This window comes from Anopheles moucheti, chromosome X (genome assembly GCF_943734755.1).
Source record: "Anopheles moucheti chromosome X, idAnoMoucSN_F20_07, whole genome shotgun sequence".
In the NCBI taxonomy this organism is placed as follows: domain Eukaryota; kingdom Metazoa; phylum Arthropoda; class Insecta; order Diptera; family Culicidae; genus Anopheles; species Anopheles moucheti.
Genome location: NC_069142.1, coordinates 5,673,832 through 5,691,247, shown reverse-complemented (window position 1 = coordinate 5,691,247; position 17,416 = coordinate 5,673,832). Strand labels below are relative to the sequence as shown.

The following is a 17,416-nucleotide window of genomic DNA, read 5'->3' as shown; positions in this document are numbered from 1 at the left end:
ATCAGAAAGCCCCCCCCCCGCCTCCATTGCCATCTGATGGGGAGGGACAATGAAAGTGTGTTACACAGTTTACTGCCCATTTGTTTTCCCGAGAGGCAGTAGCAGCAAAAACCCTACCATACCAATATATTCTTTTGTATATAAGGCCGATGATGGGTATTCTCTCAGGCAAACAAAACAAAAGAAGCACAAAATACCCTTCCATGCGCAATCTTAAGCTGATTACCGTTTACTTAAATCCACTGTGTCTGGGGTGTGTGTGTGTATGTGTTTTGTATATGATTACAAATATAATATATAAACAATCGAAACAGTGTGTAACAAAACAGACCCCGGTCGTGTCATATACACAAAAAAAGGCGCGTGCTATTTTCACCCCCCAAAAAGGATGGGAAGGACCGCACAAACCGGTCACGGTGGCCACGGGGAGATCCACGATGCTAATCCCCTCCCCCCCCCCCCCCCTACCTCCCTCCCTCCCGCTGGATCGGCTCGAACCAAGCACACGGATGGTGGCGATGAAGGACGATATTGTTGGGGAAGGTAAGAAGCAAGCAAACAAAATTAATTAAGTCATACACAACTGCTGATGCTGGCGTATGGTCACAAATACCGTGACACTGTTGTCCATCCTATTGTATAGTAATATGTAACCTAACGATTGCCTACTTTCGCTCCGTATCTGTGTGTGGCGCCCTTCGGGAAAAGGGAGTCCCTCCTGCTTAGTGTAAATTGTTGTGTTCTGGTATGCTTCTGCACTATTTTGTGTTGTGTTGTTATTTTTTGGGCGGTGGTACTACGCCCCCCTTACTAGCGCAAGACCGCACCACCACGTCAAAGAAGAAAAAAACAAAGGAATAACAGGGGGGAAGAGGACCAAAATAGTACAATTAAAGTTGTATGTATATGTGTGATAATTATAACTTTAAGTTGGATTAAAGGATGTTGGGGGTATTTCTTTTCTTTTCGGGGTGGTGCTGTGTACAGTATTTTTTTTTATCATATGAGCGGGTTATAAATCTTTCCTACAACCTCTTCCGATATAGAGCGTTCTTTTCACATCTTCTGCTTTAGTAGATAGTATTGTTTGTTGTTTGTTTGTTTGTTTTTTTGTTGTTGTTTAATTCGTCCTCTGCTTTGTGGGTGTTAATCCGAAGACCGGCGTTGCAGCCCGACCCTCTGCGCACGAACACATCCCATCACGCGTTTTTACATGTTCTCGAACTGGTCCACGCGGCGCTTGGTGTTGCCCTTGCGGATTTCACGCAACGTCTTGTACTTGTCCCGTCCTTGACGCACATTCTCCCGATGGATCTTATCGTTCGGCGTCTCCATCGTGTCGTCACGCGACAGGGCGAGGTCTTGCTTAAGGGCCTAAAATAAGCAGTAATGTAAGGTGAGTTTCCAACTCTAAAAGGAGGGCGCGCCGCCTGGGGCTTACCTTCAGCTGGTCCTGCAGGCGCTCGTTACGCTCGGCAAGCGTGCGTCTCTCCTCTACCGGATCCTTAATGTGCTCGTCGGTGTCGAAGTCTTTAGAGAAGTCCTGCGTACCGTTCTCGCCATTGATCAGTTCCTCCTCGTTCTCTTCCTCCTCCTCCACATGATGGTGTTTCGGGGTAGTGGTGGCGGCCTGCAACGCAGCAGCTGCCTCGTTCTGGTAGAGAAAAAAAAAACACACCCAACCGACACACGAAAAGAGCAGAAGAATTGAATTGCTTAGTAACACTAAACGGACTAAATGGCAGCAACTGTGAACTTATTAATGGGAACGAAAATTTACTCCCCACCACATACACCTGTTGTGCTACCTATTTACCACTTGCGGTGCGCAACTGTAAACAGTGCATATTTTGGCGATATTTTGTTTGTTTGCAATTTTACACATGCTGCAATTAGCAACACTGATACACTTCCTTCCCTTTTCCAAGTTTCCATTCTTTTTTCTCTGTGTTGTTTCCTCTCTCATTGTCTCACTTCAAATAGCCAGCGCGAACACAGCTAGTAAATTTGTTTTAAAAACGTAATTGGATTAAAATTTAATCTTGCTGGCCCTTTTCAGAAGCAATTTGCTTGATTCAACCGGTTTATTAAATAACAGCCATTTTTCAGCTGCCGATCAGATCCGTGTGTGGGTGTGTGGTTGAATAATAATTTGGCTATTTGGCTACACACAAACCTTTTTCCGCTTTAACCGTTTACAATCAATCCAATCGAAATCCAATTTCGCGCACTAATGTGCTTGCGTGTATGTATATGTGTGCATGTGCCATTTGATGAGTGGATGTAATTTGGCGTGTGTTGTAAAACAACGATTTGCTATAGTTGAAAAGTTCTACTTCAGTATCATGTGTACGCAATATCATGCTGAAGGCGTCACTGCTTCTATGTGGATGTGTGTAATAGAGTGTCGCTGGTTGTTACAGTGCAAAAATGAAGTGTTGTGAAATGAAATAGGAATGTCACTGCAAAACAGTCATATTACACACGCACATGGGGCTCTAGTGATTGGTTTCGCTTCGATGGAATGTGATTGATTGCTTGGTTAGAAAAATGCTCAAGATGAGACGTGTGAGACGAAGTTGTAAGAAGGATAGAACGAGAGAGTGAGAAAACACACACACACACGCACGCACACGCATGTTACAGCGTGAGATAGAGAGAAAAAAGATGGAGATGGGAAGGGAAGGGAGCGATACATACACTGCACTTGGCTACCTGTTTCCGTATCGCTTCCTCGACCTCCTCGTGCAGGCGTTTCGTTTCCGAATCTTTGAGCGTAACCTCCTCCTGGATCTTCTGCATCTCGAACTGCTTAATGCGGATCTCCTCCTCCAGCTTGGCCCGTTCGGTCGCCTCCATGTTCTTGGTCTCCTCCAGGCGCTGCATCATCTCGTGCAGTTCGTTCTGGCGCTGCTCGAGCTCCTCCTTGGCCGCCTGCACCTGATTCAGCTGCTCCTGCAGCCGACGGATCGTGTCCTGCGCCTCGCTCAAGTTCGCCTGCTTGCGCTCCATCTCCTCCTGCATCGAGCGTAGCCGGTCCTCGTACTCCTGTTGCTTCTTCTCGGCACGCTCGCGTGCCGCCAGCGCTAGCTGCAGCTTTTCGCGCTCCTGCTGCTTGGCGTTTTTCTCGTCGCGGGCCTGCGCCTTCATCTGCTGCACGTCGATCGTGTCCGGTTTGCGGCGGCGCATGTACAGCTCGTGGTTGCCCATGCACAGTGCCAGGATGCGCTTGTTGATTCGAACACGCGGCGCGAAAAACACGAAATCTGGCGCCTTCTTATCGATCGGCTGTAAAATTGGAGACAACACCAAAAGCGCACCATGAGTTGGCAAATGCATTTGTAAGAGTCGGAGCAGAGCCGTGTACCTTGATGATGAATTTGCGATCGTTAAACGAGATGTTGCGGATTTCCGACCACGGGAAACCAATCTTCGGCGTCAGACGATCCTCCTTTTCGTAGATGTTGAGACCGAGTGCATCGACGCCGAGCCACAGCTCCGTGCCCTTCTTGTTGCGAATCTCGAAATAGTTTACGCCGTACATTTCCAGATCTTGCGCAATCTTCAAATATTCCATCATTGCGTCCTCGCGCAGCAGGCCGCGGTGCTCCTGCCACCAGGTCGTGATAGAATTTTCCCACTCATCCTTGGACATTTTGTGCTGATCGATAACTCTGTTGGAAAAAAAGGGAGAGCGGTTAATTGTTGCGCAACGAAATACCAACATCCAATGCGTCGGCCGGGGGTTTACCGTTGCGGGAGCAGACGATCCTTGGCCAGGAAGCCGGGCACGTGGGTGCCCTTGTTGTAGTCGCCATGGCGCGCCTGGACGGCGTACGACGCGAGCAGCACGGACGTTTCCGGTGGGCAGTAGATCTCATCCGAAAGGATCGCATTCTTCACCTGCAGGTAGAACAGGCGCAGCGTGATGTCTTGGATCAGTTCCTCGGCTACGTCTTCCGGGTAGAATTTGGCACGAAATTTAAACAGCAGCGGGTCACCTTTCTGCACATCCTGGCTCATCACCTGCGTGCGAAGGAAGGCGCAAACGTAAGAAAACCAGTCAGCCGGTTATATTGAAACCTTTTTTACGGGACGCTTTATCTTTTGGTCGTCTTTTGTCGGTTTTCGAACAATCGAATATAAGAACTGGAGTAAAATATTCGTAGCGGCGTATGTTACCCATTTGGAAAACGGCGTAGATCCGGTCTATTCTCGTTTATATATAAACACAAACACACACACGGAGGCGAAGGCGTTGTAGGTAAATAGAAAGTCAGACATGCAGCATGCGGAATATAAAGAAACGTAAATGTATGAAACTATAACGCTTTTGTGATGCACGTGGAAGAAGACGATGTTTCTTTGTAAGAGCGAAAGGAGATTCAGAGTAGAAGAACATTGGAACCACTTGACACGAAACAATTTTAACAAAATCTGACAAGTAACCGGAAAAATGCTAAATTACAAACCTGTTGTGCCTGTTGAACTATCGGGCCGAATAAAACTAAGCTGTTTAAATCACCGACATAAAGCGATAAAATTAGTAACAAGTGGGCTGATAATTGTTTGGCCTATGATAGTAAAACACTTTTTTTTGGCCAAATTATTTTTTTGTATTCAACATACGTCCCTTCAAGGGCGATACACTGATTTTAGCGGTCTTTAAATTTTTCGATACCCTTTTTGTAGTAGCATTTGTCCTTTGCCCCAAAAAAGGCCTCAATTTCGGCGAACAGCTCTTTATCCGACGAAATTTCTTCTCAGAGGACATCCTTTTGGAGTCTGAGAAATAGAGTTAGTCACTGGGAGGCAGATCTACGAAATACGGTGGGTGGCGAAGCATTTCGTGGCCTAATACATTAATTTCTGCCATTGTTTTCACCGATTTGTGGCACGGTGCATTGTCTTGACGAAACAAAACTTTTTTTTTCTTCAAATGCGGCCGTTTTTTGGCGATTTCGTCCTTCAAACGCTCCAATAATTTGATTTAGTTGTCGCTGTTAATGGTCTTTACTTTCTCGAGATAGTCGATAAAGATTATTCCTTGCGAATCCCAAAAAACTGAGTAACCTTGCCAGCTGATTGTTGCGTTTTCCCCCGCTTTGGAGCAAGTTCATCGCGTCCTGTCCACTTAGATGACTGTCTATTGGACTTTGGAGTGAAGTGGAGAAGCCAACACTCATCCACAGTAACATATTGACGCAAAAACTCGGATTAATTTCGCTCAAACAGCTCCAAACACTGCACCGAATCATCAAATCGTTGTTGTTTTTGGTCAAATGTGAGCTCGCGCGGCAGCCATTTTGCACAGAGCTATCTCATATCCAAATACTCGCGAACGATATGTCCAACACGTTCCTTAGACATCTTTAGGGTGTCAGCTATCTCGATCAGCTTCACATTATGGGTGTTCTTAATAATTTTGTGATTTTTTTTAATGTTTTCGTCAGTAACCACCTCTTTTGGGCGTCCACTGTGTTCACCATCTTCAGTGCTCATTTTACCACTTTTAAATTTAGCATACCAATATCTGATGGTTGATTTTTGTAGAGCAATGTCCAAAGACTCTTCATCAAGCCAATTTTTGGCTTTAACTATATGTTTCCCCTTCAAAAACTAATATGTTATCATCACGCGAAATTCCTTCTTTTCCATGATCACTCAAAACACAAAAGTTGCGTCACACAAAATGCTCTATCTCATTAGGTTATGGCCCCAGTGCTGTCAAATTTGGACAGAATTCGTTTGAAGGTTGGTACAAACGAAATTTGATATGGATAAAAATCTTCTAGTGCGATAAATGCGTTAGGCCAAACAATTATCAGCCCACCTGTTATATCACACCAAATGCAACCGAAGAAGCAACACACATTTTGTTGACCATATGTGTTACCACCTCAATCTTCTTTGGTAATTACAACTGTCATAGACGACGATCCGTTGCAATTAGCAAAAAGTGAGGGCTTTAAACCTTGGCGCAACCCATAATCATCATACGCTAACACGGGCCCTTCTCCGGTGGGGCTTATGGGAAAATGTGCCCGGCATGCTGGGACAGAATGGGGTTTTGCAAATATATAGGATGAATCGGGTCCACTGCTGCTGCTGCTGCACGAACACGCCGTGAGAGACGTCGAGAACACGCGGAAACGGAGACGGGAAGAATGCCTTGCAGCAGCAGCAGCTAATGGATGGAAAAGGGACGCCTTGAAACACATACACAATTCGCAGTTTGTTTTTTCTTTCCCCCCCTTCCGCAGCAGCGCAATAGTGCTCGTGCTGTTAGCGCAGCTAATTACGACGATAACGATAATGTTGATAACGCTAATGTGCTGCAAAAAAACCCGTGTGTGTATATGTTCATTTCGTACTGGTGAATTACGGCTGCGCGTTGATTAACACACAACACCCTAACGGTGCGGTTCCGTTTTGGGAGTTACTTTTCGGCACGGGGGGATAGTTGCGCTGCGTAAATGTGTGCCAGCCAAAATCATGGGCATATCATGTGTTGGAGTAAAGTATTTGTTTGTTTTTTGTTTGTTTGCCAGCCAGAACGACAAAACCGTTGATGGTGGTGCTAATGCGTTTGGCAGTAATTTGCAACGAGCATCGAAAAAGAATGAAGCAAGAGCGCGTCGTGTGTCACGTGTTTGCAAGAGTTGTTGAGATTCGTTGGTGCTTCATGGTCTTCCATGCAAGGTTAGGATCTGGCATCACACAGCGGATCCCATGGACAGCATTTTAGGCATAGCACAAATGACGCTGACCAAGAAGTTAATACTGCTACAAACTGCGCTATACATAGTGCTTGTTCGCTAAATGTTAATTAACACAATTAACGCTCAAGTCAAAGACCCATGGCGATGGGGCAGACAACACAGATGACAGTGTGGAGAGACCTAAATGTACAATTTATTTTTTTGTCTGCACCGTACGTAAACTTCATATTAATGATGCCTCCTAGACGTTGTGCACCTTTGACCCTGCGCCGTTCGGTAAAGAACCACGGGACGGGCTGTGGGTTCCCTCAAACGAAAGGGACACGAATCGTGCGTTGCAATGTAATGTGTTATTCCACTGCCATTCAATGTATCACAGAAAACGCGGCATTTCATCGCCTATAAACGACCCTTGGCAACGAGACACACACAGTGTTCCATTATCTTGACTCGTACCCTTTTCTTATCGAGCGAGTTGAAAAAAAAAAATACTCCACTTTGAGTTTTTTTTCTCAGGCGTATGTGTCGTGCCTAGTGCCTTGCACATTCCTAGTGTTTGTTCGAACTGAAAGGAACGCAAAAAAAAAAAACCGCGCTACATAGTACCTTCGCGAAACGTGTATATAGCACTAAAGAAGGACGATCGACGACCAGCTACAAGTTGTACAGTGTTGAATTGAATAGCTGGCCCAGCAAAGTGGTACTAGAGACCTCCGCGTGTTTCAGTCACACTGCGTTACGGTGACGGATACAAAAACATGTCGCTATCTCTTTTTCGCCTTCTTCAGCTGTATCAAAATCCAATTGCAATCCATCATAACAGGTGCTTGCATAATAAACATAGCTATTATATATCTGCGATTGCTATTTAATTATTCTCTTGCGCCAGATCTTGTTCTCGATGGTTACAACCTTGCAACAAATGTATACCTCAAACAGTAATCTCGGAGGAATTCGTGTGGTGCATTGTTTAAGGAAGTAAATTCTCCAAACACTTTTGCTATAATGTTCACTTCCGTTAACCAATGACACTTCGTTTAGTTTTATGGCATGTATATAGTCGCTTCTCGCGCTTCTATCACGTTGCATCATAGGCTTGCGTATATTGCGCTCGTCAGGGTTCTTGACATAGCACTGGATGACTCGTATGCGCTCCACTCTAAGCATGTCTGTCATCTTATGGTGTGTGACCAGCAGTGTGTTCCAAACGTATTGCGTCATTTCTTCTCTGCAGCTAAAAGTAGTAAAAACCAGTATTAGAGAAAGAAACTCGCCAGCATCATCTGGCTAATAAAAACAAAACAAAAAAACTGGAAGGAGGGGATAGTGGAAGCTGATGACGATATCGTGTTGAGCGCGTCAGGTCCAGGTCAGAAAGAGAAACGCTGTGCGTAGTAGCATTAGTATAAGCGTTGGTTACGCACTGTTCGGGAACTCTTCGCAAGACTGTTGTGGAGTTGGTACCACTGGTACCGACAGAGCGCCGAGCAAATGCATATAAATGGTGACTGTTCTCCTTTGCTCCTGTTGCCGCTTCATATGGAAAAAGTCCACGAATAGTAAATGACGGTATCCGGGTTACTTGGAGATGGTTGAATCACGATGGTTCGCAAGAAATAACTCTTTTGCTCGCATGAAATGTAAAACGTGCAAACACGTGATCATCAACACGAGTAAAACGCAAGATGTTGTGAATAACATTCATCTGTATGGTAAACACGCTGATAGACATCGTTCATGCGGTAGGTTAAGCAGAAAAGGATGACGACCGTAATTACTTATCTTAGTTCTGTGGCTCCTGAGCTTAGACGTCTAAGACATCAAGCTAAAGGCTACATTGCTGTAGCACTCGACCCGTGCTTAATTGATGATCAACACTAGCGAAGACAATATATTTAATACAGACTTATTGGCTGAAGGAACGTGATGATGATGTTCGAATTCTTTTCTTCATCAGAAGAATGTTCGTTAATGTTCGATATTAGCAGAAATGCGAATTAAATTGCAACACAAGACCAAACTATTCGAAGAAATCTTGCAATAATCTGTAGAAGAATTCGGTAAATCATTTGCGTATCAGTTCGTTCTTTATAAAGAACTGAACGAACGGTAGAGATCTTTCGATTCTTTTGTCTTCCATACTTTATCTCGTTCGTATAATTCGCTCAACCTGCCGTTCCAGGTTGCTCCATAGCTGTACGAAAAATGTTAAGTGGGTGCCTGCTATAATTTTTTATAGCAAACGGCAGTCGAAGGACACGTGGAACCAATAAAGAATTCATTCCTACATATATGCACTGATATCATTATTTGAGGAATGAAGTTCCGGTCTAATTATGCAGTAATAGTTCTTGTGACCCAACGCTAATCTATAACGTTAATTAATATGCATTCGTTAACAGCTTACTTCTAAAAGGCGGTTGCAATATACCCAGTGGCGACGCCGGATTACTCAAAAGTTTCCTCAATGCATCCAATTTCTGTTCCAGACGACGAGTTTTACCGTTTGCCTTCCCGCGCAGGATGTTGTGTGAGTTTTGCTTCTGCTATTCGGCGAACATTGCCAGAATATTGCACATTATTTCTCCTTTCGGTGTGTGCTTCATACGATCTTTTCCCCTAATGACGCAAACAAGTCACAAGCTGCTCACAGGACCACAGGGTTTGAGAAAACACAAACAACCGTCGTACGGAGTGGCAAGCGGTAAAATGAATTCCATATGGCCCCGGCGATTATTATTGAAACGTTCGGTGGGTAGAACAGAAAATATTTACACGGTATTGCCGGTGCTCTGACTCTCCCGGGGGTGGAGTTTGGCTTGCTCGGCCGCACTACACCTAAATGCATATTTGGCAAACAGCCCAACAAACAATTGGCGATGGTTCAAAGTGTTGCGTACTGCAGCAGCCACCGCTTGTTTGCTTACGAAATCTGTTTGATGTTAGAAATCGTAGTTAAACTCACCCCAAACGCGAAGTGCGGGAAATTGAACATTTCTTCTCCGCTTCCGCTCCACACACGGTATCACTTTTGTTCCATCCTGCTCTGTATCTTTCGCTCCCAGTCTCCCACCTTTACAATCTTACCAGATCGTCCTCATCAGAATCCGAATCCCCGTCGAGGGTGTTGGACGATGCGGACATGGATGACCGCTGTCCACCGATTTTTGAACCGTTCATACTGCTGCTACCGTTACTACTGCTGGTGAGGCTGGAACTCAGCAGACGATGCTGATGCTGCTCAATGTTGCGCTTGATGATCTTACCAATCTTTTTCATATGCTTGCAGATGACATTTTCCGGCTGGGCGGCCAAAAGAATCACAGATTTTTCCGCGCATGGTACGGTAAAGTGAGAACAAATATAAGCACACTGTTTATCAGAGCGAGATGTCCGCACTAGCAGCAACATATCTACTCCAAATCTATTCACACTTTGCTTATGGTGGGCGCGCTGTTCTTCGTTGCTAGTTTATGGAGGAACAAATGCAATCTACGTTCAAACTAAGGCCCAAAATAGCATCTTTGCTGCATTAGCTGTAACTACAAGCACCTTGAGCAACAATGTCAAATATTGTGCTCAGATAAGCTTTTTTTGTTTGTTGCACGCTGCACGATGATCTCATTAACGCTGGTAGACCCCTTTTAGATGAACGTTGGCCTTTAGTCATCACCAATTAAGCAAATAAGCAATCCTTGCTATTCGCCGTTCCTTCTTTAATTCCGTTTTATCATTTTTAACGCCCAAGGGCAGCGACGCGGTGAAAATAAATTGCAAAACAGATGTATCGATTCGCTAAGCGAAGGAGGGAGGTTGGAGAGTTTGTTGGAAGAATCAAAAGGGGGTACAGGTTCGATGGGCGATTAAACCGGCAAATAATCAAGCAGAGGCAATCCCAAGAATCGATCATTCAATCGCGTTTCAGCACTACCGGATAAGAAGGTAGAGTTTCCCCGCCTTCAAGATAATGGGGAAACATGAATTTCCTAGCGATAATCACACTCAACACAGAGGAAAGTGTTGAGGTAGGAAACGTACCTTTTTGTACAGCTTAATCCACGTGTTATCGCCCTTCGAGTCTGTGTACTGTAGTCCAAAGAACCACACCTCGCGCAGACCGATCGTCTTCACGACCTGGTCGAACAGCTGCTTGCCTGTGGTGCCCTGCTGGATCGCGAACTCCAGCTCCGCGTCCATCGTCGTGACGCGCACGTTCATCTGTGGGAAGAAAGAGGACGAAAGAGAGAGAAAGACAACATGTTAATGAGGTAATTTTTTTCTCTTTCTAATGCTAGAAATTACTGCTGCCATTTTACATTATAAGAATCCTAAATGCGGCACACTTTCATCCTTCACGACAGCATCCAACATCCACACTTTTGGTCGACCCAACAACCCATGCCATGCCGCAAAAAAAGACACAAGTATCTGAAGCACGTCCAGAGATAATGAGTGGTCCAAAGCACGTCCAAACAGCCTGCAACAAATTACCCAACCGACGTGTACGTTCATCACACAACAAGACACGGATGGCACGAAGAGTGGCGAGAGCGGGGAAGTTGTGATTGCTGACCATACTAGCGAAATTGGCCGCAAAAATGACATTCCCCCTTTTTGTTTTCAGCCCAAAGACAAATCAGAGGTTAAGAGATGGAAGAATTGTGTCTACGGTGCTATAAAACCATAAACTAGTGCCTCATAAAATCAACTCCCGACACATTACACGCCCAACCCCCTATATCTGTCACACGCCGGTGTGCGCCTCCTCCCTATCCCCGTTTTGCCGATAAATTAGAAACGGAGTTGCGCAACACACCACAATCTGACGCAAGGGGACAAGGCGTAAAGTACTGCAAGATAAGAACTATCTGGGGTTCACACCACTACACCCCCTCTCACTACAGTTGCGGGTGTTGAGTGGGCGCCCAATCATTGTAGTTGCAAGTCTTTATCAGTTCCCTTTTTTTTGCCTTCTAATCTTCCTTATTTCCCACTGTAATCACTTGGTGAACTAATGGGACAAATATGTGTTCCGGCGGATGATACACTTGTGTGCTTGGTTGTTGGTTGATTGCACACCATTTAGAAGACTTTTGTCGCTTGAAGTACATTACCCAAACATCAACGTAAATTCCAATTCATTGAAACTGCTGTCTAATACCGGTTGTTGCTGGGACAGGATTACATAAGCTTAGCATCAGCATCAGTGTCTGTGCCATAATATGTTCCTTGTAACGCGTCTTCTGCTGAGTACGTTACCGACTATACGTTACGATTACAGATACTTGTTTATCGATGACTGCCCCGCATGTCAGATCGGAATTCCACACGATATACCGGAAAGTGAGAAGGTTAATGTGTTCATAACCATATCTGACGCCGCTTCCAAGAATTCTGATATGGTTTTTCTAAGCGTTTACGTTACGATTTACTATAAAAAGCGGTTGTGGGTTGTAGTAAACAGATACGGGGCTATAAAACTCTGTCAGTTGTAAAATCGTTGAGTACTAGTGTGTAGATTGGATGCGTAGTGAGCAATCCACGTGCTTCGCCGTAGCGAGATTGATTCATCGTATCTCGGGGAAGTTTAACACCAGTGTCAAAGGTTTTGACACAACCTGCTCATCTGGAGGATCGGAGCTTGAAACAAATGACGGGAGAGGGCGCCACCAGCAAGGCAATAAAAAGGGCTGCATTCCGAGGATCGCGCCCTATTCCTGTTGCAATCGAGAAAAGACGAGTAATAAATTTTGAACGTCTCTGATTACAAACGAGACTGTTCTACTGGTAAAATCCGAATTTGCAACAACCAGAGTTATCGGACCAGTAATTTTGGGATTCTGCGCTTCAGATGATGCTTCCAGCTTTTCGAGGTTGTATCAAAACGTACCCATCATTGAAAGCGGTTTGGTATTTCTAGTGTGCAAAATAAGGCGATCAATTATCGATTCCACAGTATCCACGCGCAGCGTCCAACATTCTTGGTTCAGTGCACGTGTCAGCGCATTGCGGGTCACAAAAACACATCCGGGGTCAGCATGCGCGGTACGTGTTCTGCATTCAGCAGTAACTAGGACACGAACAGGCGACGTCTTTCCCGGTGGGTTAGCCGGTTAAAGCTGATAGATTAGAGTGAGGGGTTTTGCGTAGAATTTCCAACGAGACAGTCTTCGCGAAGAACACGTTTTAAGCTTCGCATTGAATTAATCGATGACGGTAATCTTCCTTGGCACACATCCGGGCAGGGTGGGAGAATTGCTTTCCTTTTTGACCTCTACTTCGCAACATCAGCCAACGGGATATCCCCATCTATTCGTAAGACAGAAGGGCTAAATAGAACGAACTGTACCACACCTTTACGACGCTTTCCCTGTTGGGCCGACGAGTAATCGATCGTCAACTTGTGCTGGGTACCAGAGTACCGTATTCGCCAGCCGTACAGAGATTACGAGTGAATCCAATTACGTCCATAGCAGACACACGCGATTTTGGAGGAAACATGACTCCTTCTCTCCATGTTGTGTCGTAACCTGCCCCGGGAGAGGAACTTTGCTACCGTTCCTTTTGACCCGTTTTACGCGGGTGAGTCCTCCTGCTGGTAGTACACGCACTGTTTTCATTGGAAGGAGTTTTAATGACCAGATTAGCACAGCAAATGTCCATTTGTGGCCCGCGATCGAATAGCACCCGATTTTCGGTACCGTCCATGTGGAAAGATTAATGAATTGATTTTTCCTTCCGCCCCTCACTGCTTTGCAAAGAATAAACAATCGTCTCTCGGCGATGTTTTTTTTTATTATTTTGCAAGGGTGAGCGCAGAGCGCGGTGATATTGCAATGATTTACACACCCAAACTATATGGGGGTCGCTTCTATGTCGGGTGCGACGTTTACGTTAATCCAGTTTTGAGCAGGTCTCGTTTTGGAGAGGGGGAGAAAACTTTGGTTCCCCGCCCGACCCTGTAGGGGCTTCCTCCTTTGCAAAAAAAAAAAAAAAATCGTACCACCGATCATATTATTGTAACATTTGGCTTTTACAGATGTGCACCACTAGTTTTGAATGGAGGAAAACAAAACTAAACCCCATACGAGTATTCTGGCAGAAGGGGTAATAGACAGTAAATATACGCGCGGACCGGCTGGATGATTTATCGCCCGTCGGAGTACGTTGATATTAGCTGCGGGTCGTGACGGTTTATGTTCTCTCCCTAGAACGTGAACTCCACACACCGCCACATGCACTCCGGGCATACCAGGGCATACGGCGCGAAAGGGAGTAGGAAAACGGGCCCAAGGTTATGATGAGCGGTGCCGCACACAACTGCTGCATATGCGCGCGCTACCACTACACCACCCCCGGGTTTTGTGTTACCGGTTCTGACCCTGTTGTGAGCACGGGTGTAGAGTATTGTTGTGCAATCAACGGTAGAGTACACGTCACGGACGACCACCTCGCCTGGGATCAGTTCAGCGGATAGAATGATCTCGTACCGTCGCTTTAACGGCCATTCTAAAGCCATTCGGGCGACCTCCAAAGCGCTTATTATTACGATGGGATGGTGGATTAGGTTTCCGACTTTTACTTCCAAATAAATGTGTTGCGTGCGGTCAAACGTTAAACTACAATGTCTAACATTGTGCCATTCAACGACATGTTGCCGCGTTTGTGCATCATTTCACCATTGAAGATCACGCATTTAGTTTTTAATCACAAGTTGGGTCGCCATTTGTCGTTGAAAGAATATTTGCAACCATATGTTTAGACCATATATCCGGTGTGTGTCTGTCTGTCACGTACGGTAGATAACTCTTCCCATCATTCTTGCTCTTACGCTCGCTTGCATCTCATTTTATAGCATCCGTTTTTTTTTGTTTCGTTATAAAACAAATCGATGTTAGACGAATGACGCCACACAAAGGCATCTTGTAATGCGTAAGCGGGAAAAAAATATCCAGTTTTCGTCTGTAGCTTCTTTTCTGCAGCACTTTTTTCCGCCCTTTCCGTACCGATTTTCCTTTCGTTCCGTTAAGCCGGGGGAATTATTTAACCGGTTTTTTTTTCAGTCGGAACAAGCCAAAACCTCGAATTATGTGCGCCCGCGGAGACCGGGCTGCAGTTTTTTTTTTAAATTCTCCCGCTGCAAAAAGCTGTACATATAGCGCTGCATAGCCCGCTGTGTATTTGTGGCTGTTCCTCTTTACACATAGCAACCATTAACATCTTTCTCGCTATCTTTTTCACGCGCTCTCGCTAAGTCATTACTGCACTGGATGCGCAAACGGGAAAGGGTTCGGGCGAACGATTTTTGCACATATATGCGCGAAAATGCCATCAATTCGGTGCGTCCACACCACAGCTGCCATTTTATTTGGTCTCGGACCACTATTCCCATCTTGATCGCGCGATCTTTCCGGTCGCGGTGTTCGTGTTTGCAATGAAGGAATCCGGCTCGCTTTATTTCACGTTAGGTTGAACTTGAAGGATAGAACAAACTCAAATTGAAACATACGAAACCAATCATTCCGAACAAAGGATACGTTGGGGCAAGCTTTAAAGAAGTAGCTTCAGGAGACATAACCTCAAATAATAAGCACGTGTTTTAAGAGCGCCGCACCAGTCCTTGTCACACACTTGTTCCATAAAAAAAAAAGCAGCACAAGGAATCAAAGCTTACCATTTTACCGCTGGCAACCATTTTCGTCGGTGAAAATAGAACACTTTTTCGGCTAGAACTTGCGATTCACAAACTTCACACACACTCGCAACTATTTATTACACTATAATAACGGTCGAAAAGCTGACGGGAAATACTGATCGATGATGCTGCTTGTTTGCTGGACGACGTTTGGCTGATTGAAGGGAACTTTGATGAAGATGAAGCTTCTTGGGGAACGTGTTACTTATTTTTGCTCAGTCTCTCCCACCCGCACACTCGCAAAAATACAACACAGGCGCTCGTGCTATGTTCTCCTTCTCTGTTACTCTTGTTGTTTTTTTTTATTAGCATGAAAGTTAAACGATCGTCAACACAGAACGGAACGACAGCACTTTATACCACAAACAAAAAGGTTGTTATTGTACTTCCTGCACTGAGAGCGGTAAGTAGTAGTTTTTTTTAGTGTGTACGTATGCCGGTACTCGAACCGCGCCGGTCTGTAACTTCTACGCGCGCAAGTAACCTTCTGTGCTCCCGAAAGGACGAAACGACGCTTACAAATGGCTGGTTTTTGACCGTTTGAAACATTTGAAAACGCATTCAAATTGTGTGTGGCTCTCCGGGTTTGAGAGATGCGTAACGTGTAAGAGAAAGAGCAAAAATAACAGACAAAATTCACAAAGGACCCGAGCAGGACCGCCAAAATATGTGCAAAAGCATAAAGAGAGAGAGAGAGAGAGTGCTTCGCGCAAAATTTAACGATCGCGGTGAGAAATGTGAGCATAACATGTAACTCATTTTTTCTACCCGTAACGCAACTAGTGAAATACACATGAAGCACACGTTTTAGGGAAAGGAATTAGGGGATTTTACGTTAAAAATGTCAAAAAAACAATGTGCAATTTCTGTTGTCCGTATAACTTTCTAATATATCTAACTTTAGGCATGTCGTTTGCAGACGATCATCTCGAAGATGAGAGTAACCGATCGCAAGAGAGTAATGAGCAGAGCAAACTTTAAAGAATATGACCATAAAGAGGACATCAGAAGGGCTATAAAACTGGATAGTTAAGTAAAAAAAAAACAGACAAATCTCGTTGTGTGGGGTTCATCATCCAGTCACACATACAGATATGTAAAAGGCACACGGGACTCTCAGGTAGACAGGTGTGTGCAAGTATCGTGAAGTTCCAGCGCATGTAACGCAGAGGATTCTGAAACTGATGCGCTCTCTGCCTTTATTCTAAGGTCCGAAAAGACATTCAATTAAATTCCAAAGACTTGTTTAGGTCGTTGTTGCCTGTTATTCTCTATATTTTGCTGTTTATTCTCATAATTTCCCGTTCTAGACCATATACTGCAATTCAGTAAAGGAATGCTGCCTCTAATGTCCTTCCTATAACACATACACAGACACGTTCACACAGTTTGAGTATTATTCGCCGCACTAGAAAGGTTTCTTCTTATGGAACTTCACACGTGTTTTTGCGCTATAGAGTGAACGTGTGGTCACAAAGCGTACGGGGCATACCACCGTGGCATTCCCCGGTACGCACCATACGCACCAGAAACAATAAAGAAAACACACATACAATCACACCGCTGCTCAATGCTGTACGGTGGTACGCACACCGTGTCCGTAATCTTCGAGGGCTGCGCAAGAACTGACGCAAAACGCGACCCGCTAGAAACTCAGCCGCCGGCTGTATATCGACCCCGTCTCAATTGGCATGTAACGCTCTCACAACACACCGCTCCGTAACGCAACCCGGGCGAAAGGCGAACATAATTCTAAGCAGTAAACCCTCTCTTTCCCGCTACCGTATGCTGCGTATGCTACATATCTTTTGCGACCTCGTGTCATCATTAACCCGACGGAACGGGTATAACACCAACATTAGCAGTGGTGCGTTACACCTGCGTTACACCGCGTTCAGCGGATAGTTTCGGTGCGCGATATCACTCGTGATCTCATCTTGCCGGTAGACGACGACAATGATGATCAGGACTGACACTACCACTACCGATACACCGTTTC

The 17,416-nt window shown here is 45.1% G+C and overlaps 1 protein-coding gene across 1 annotated transcript; it reads right to left on the bottom strand.

The window, feature by feature from the left end:
* Nucleotides 1-916: 916 nt before the first annotated feature.
* On the bottom strand, nucleotides 917-15,928 carry LOC128307441 (moesin/ezrin/radixin homolog 1). The gene is made up of 7 exons (XM_053045287.1): nucleotides 15,397-15,928; nucleotides 10,761-10,940; nucleotides 3,752-4,026; nucleotides 3,368-3,674; nucleotides 2,716-3,288; nucleotides 1,442-1,654; nucleotides 917-1,374 (listed from the first exon to the last, which is right to left on the bottom strand). Exons 1-7 carry the CDS (start codon nucleotides 15,415-15,417, stop codon nucleotides 1,210-1,212), a joined length of 1,734 nt encoding a protein of 577 aa, XP_052901247.1. The 5' UTR covers nucleotides 15,418-15,928; the 3' UTR covers nucleotides 917-1,209.
* Between the last annotated feature and the right edge of the window lie 1,488 nt (nucleotides 15,929-17,416).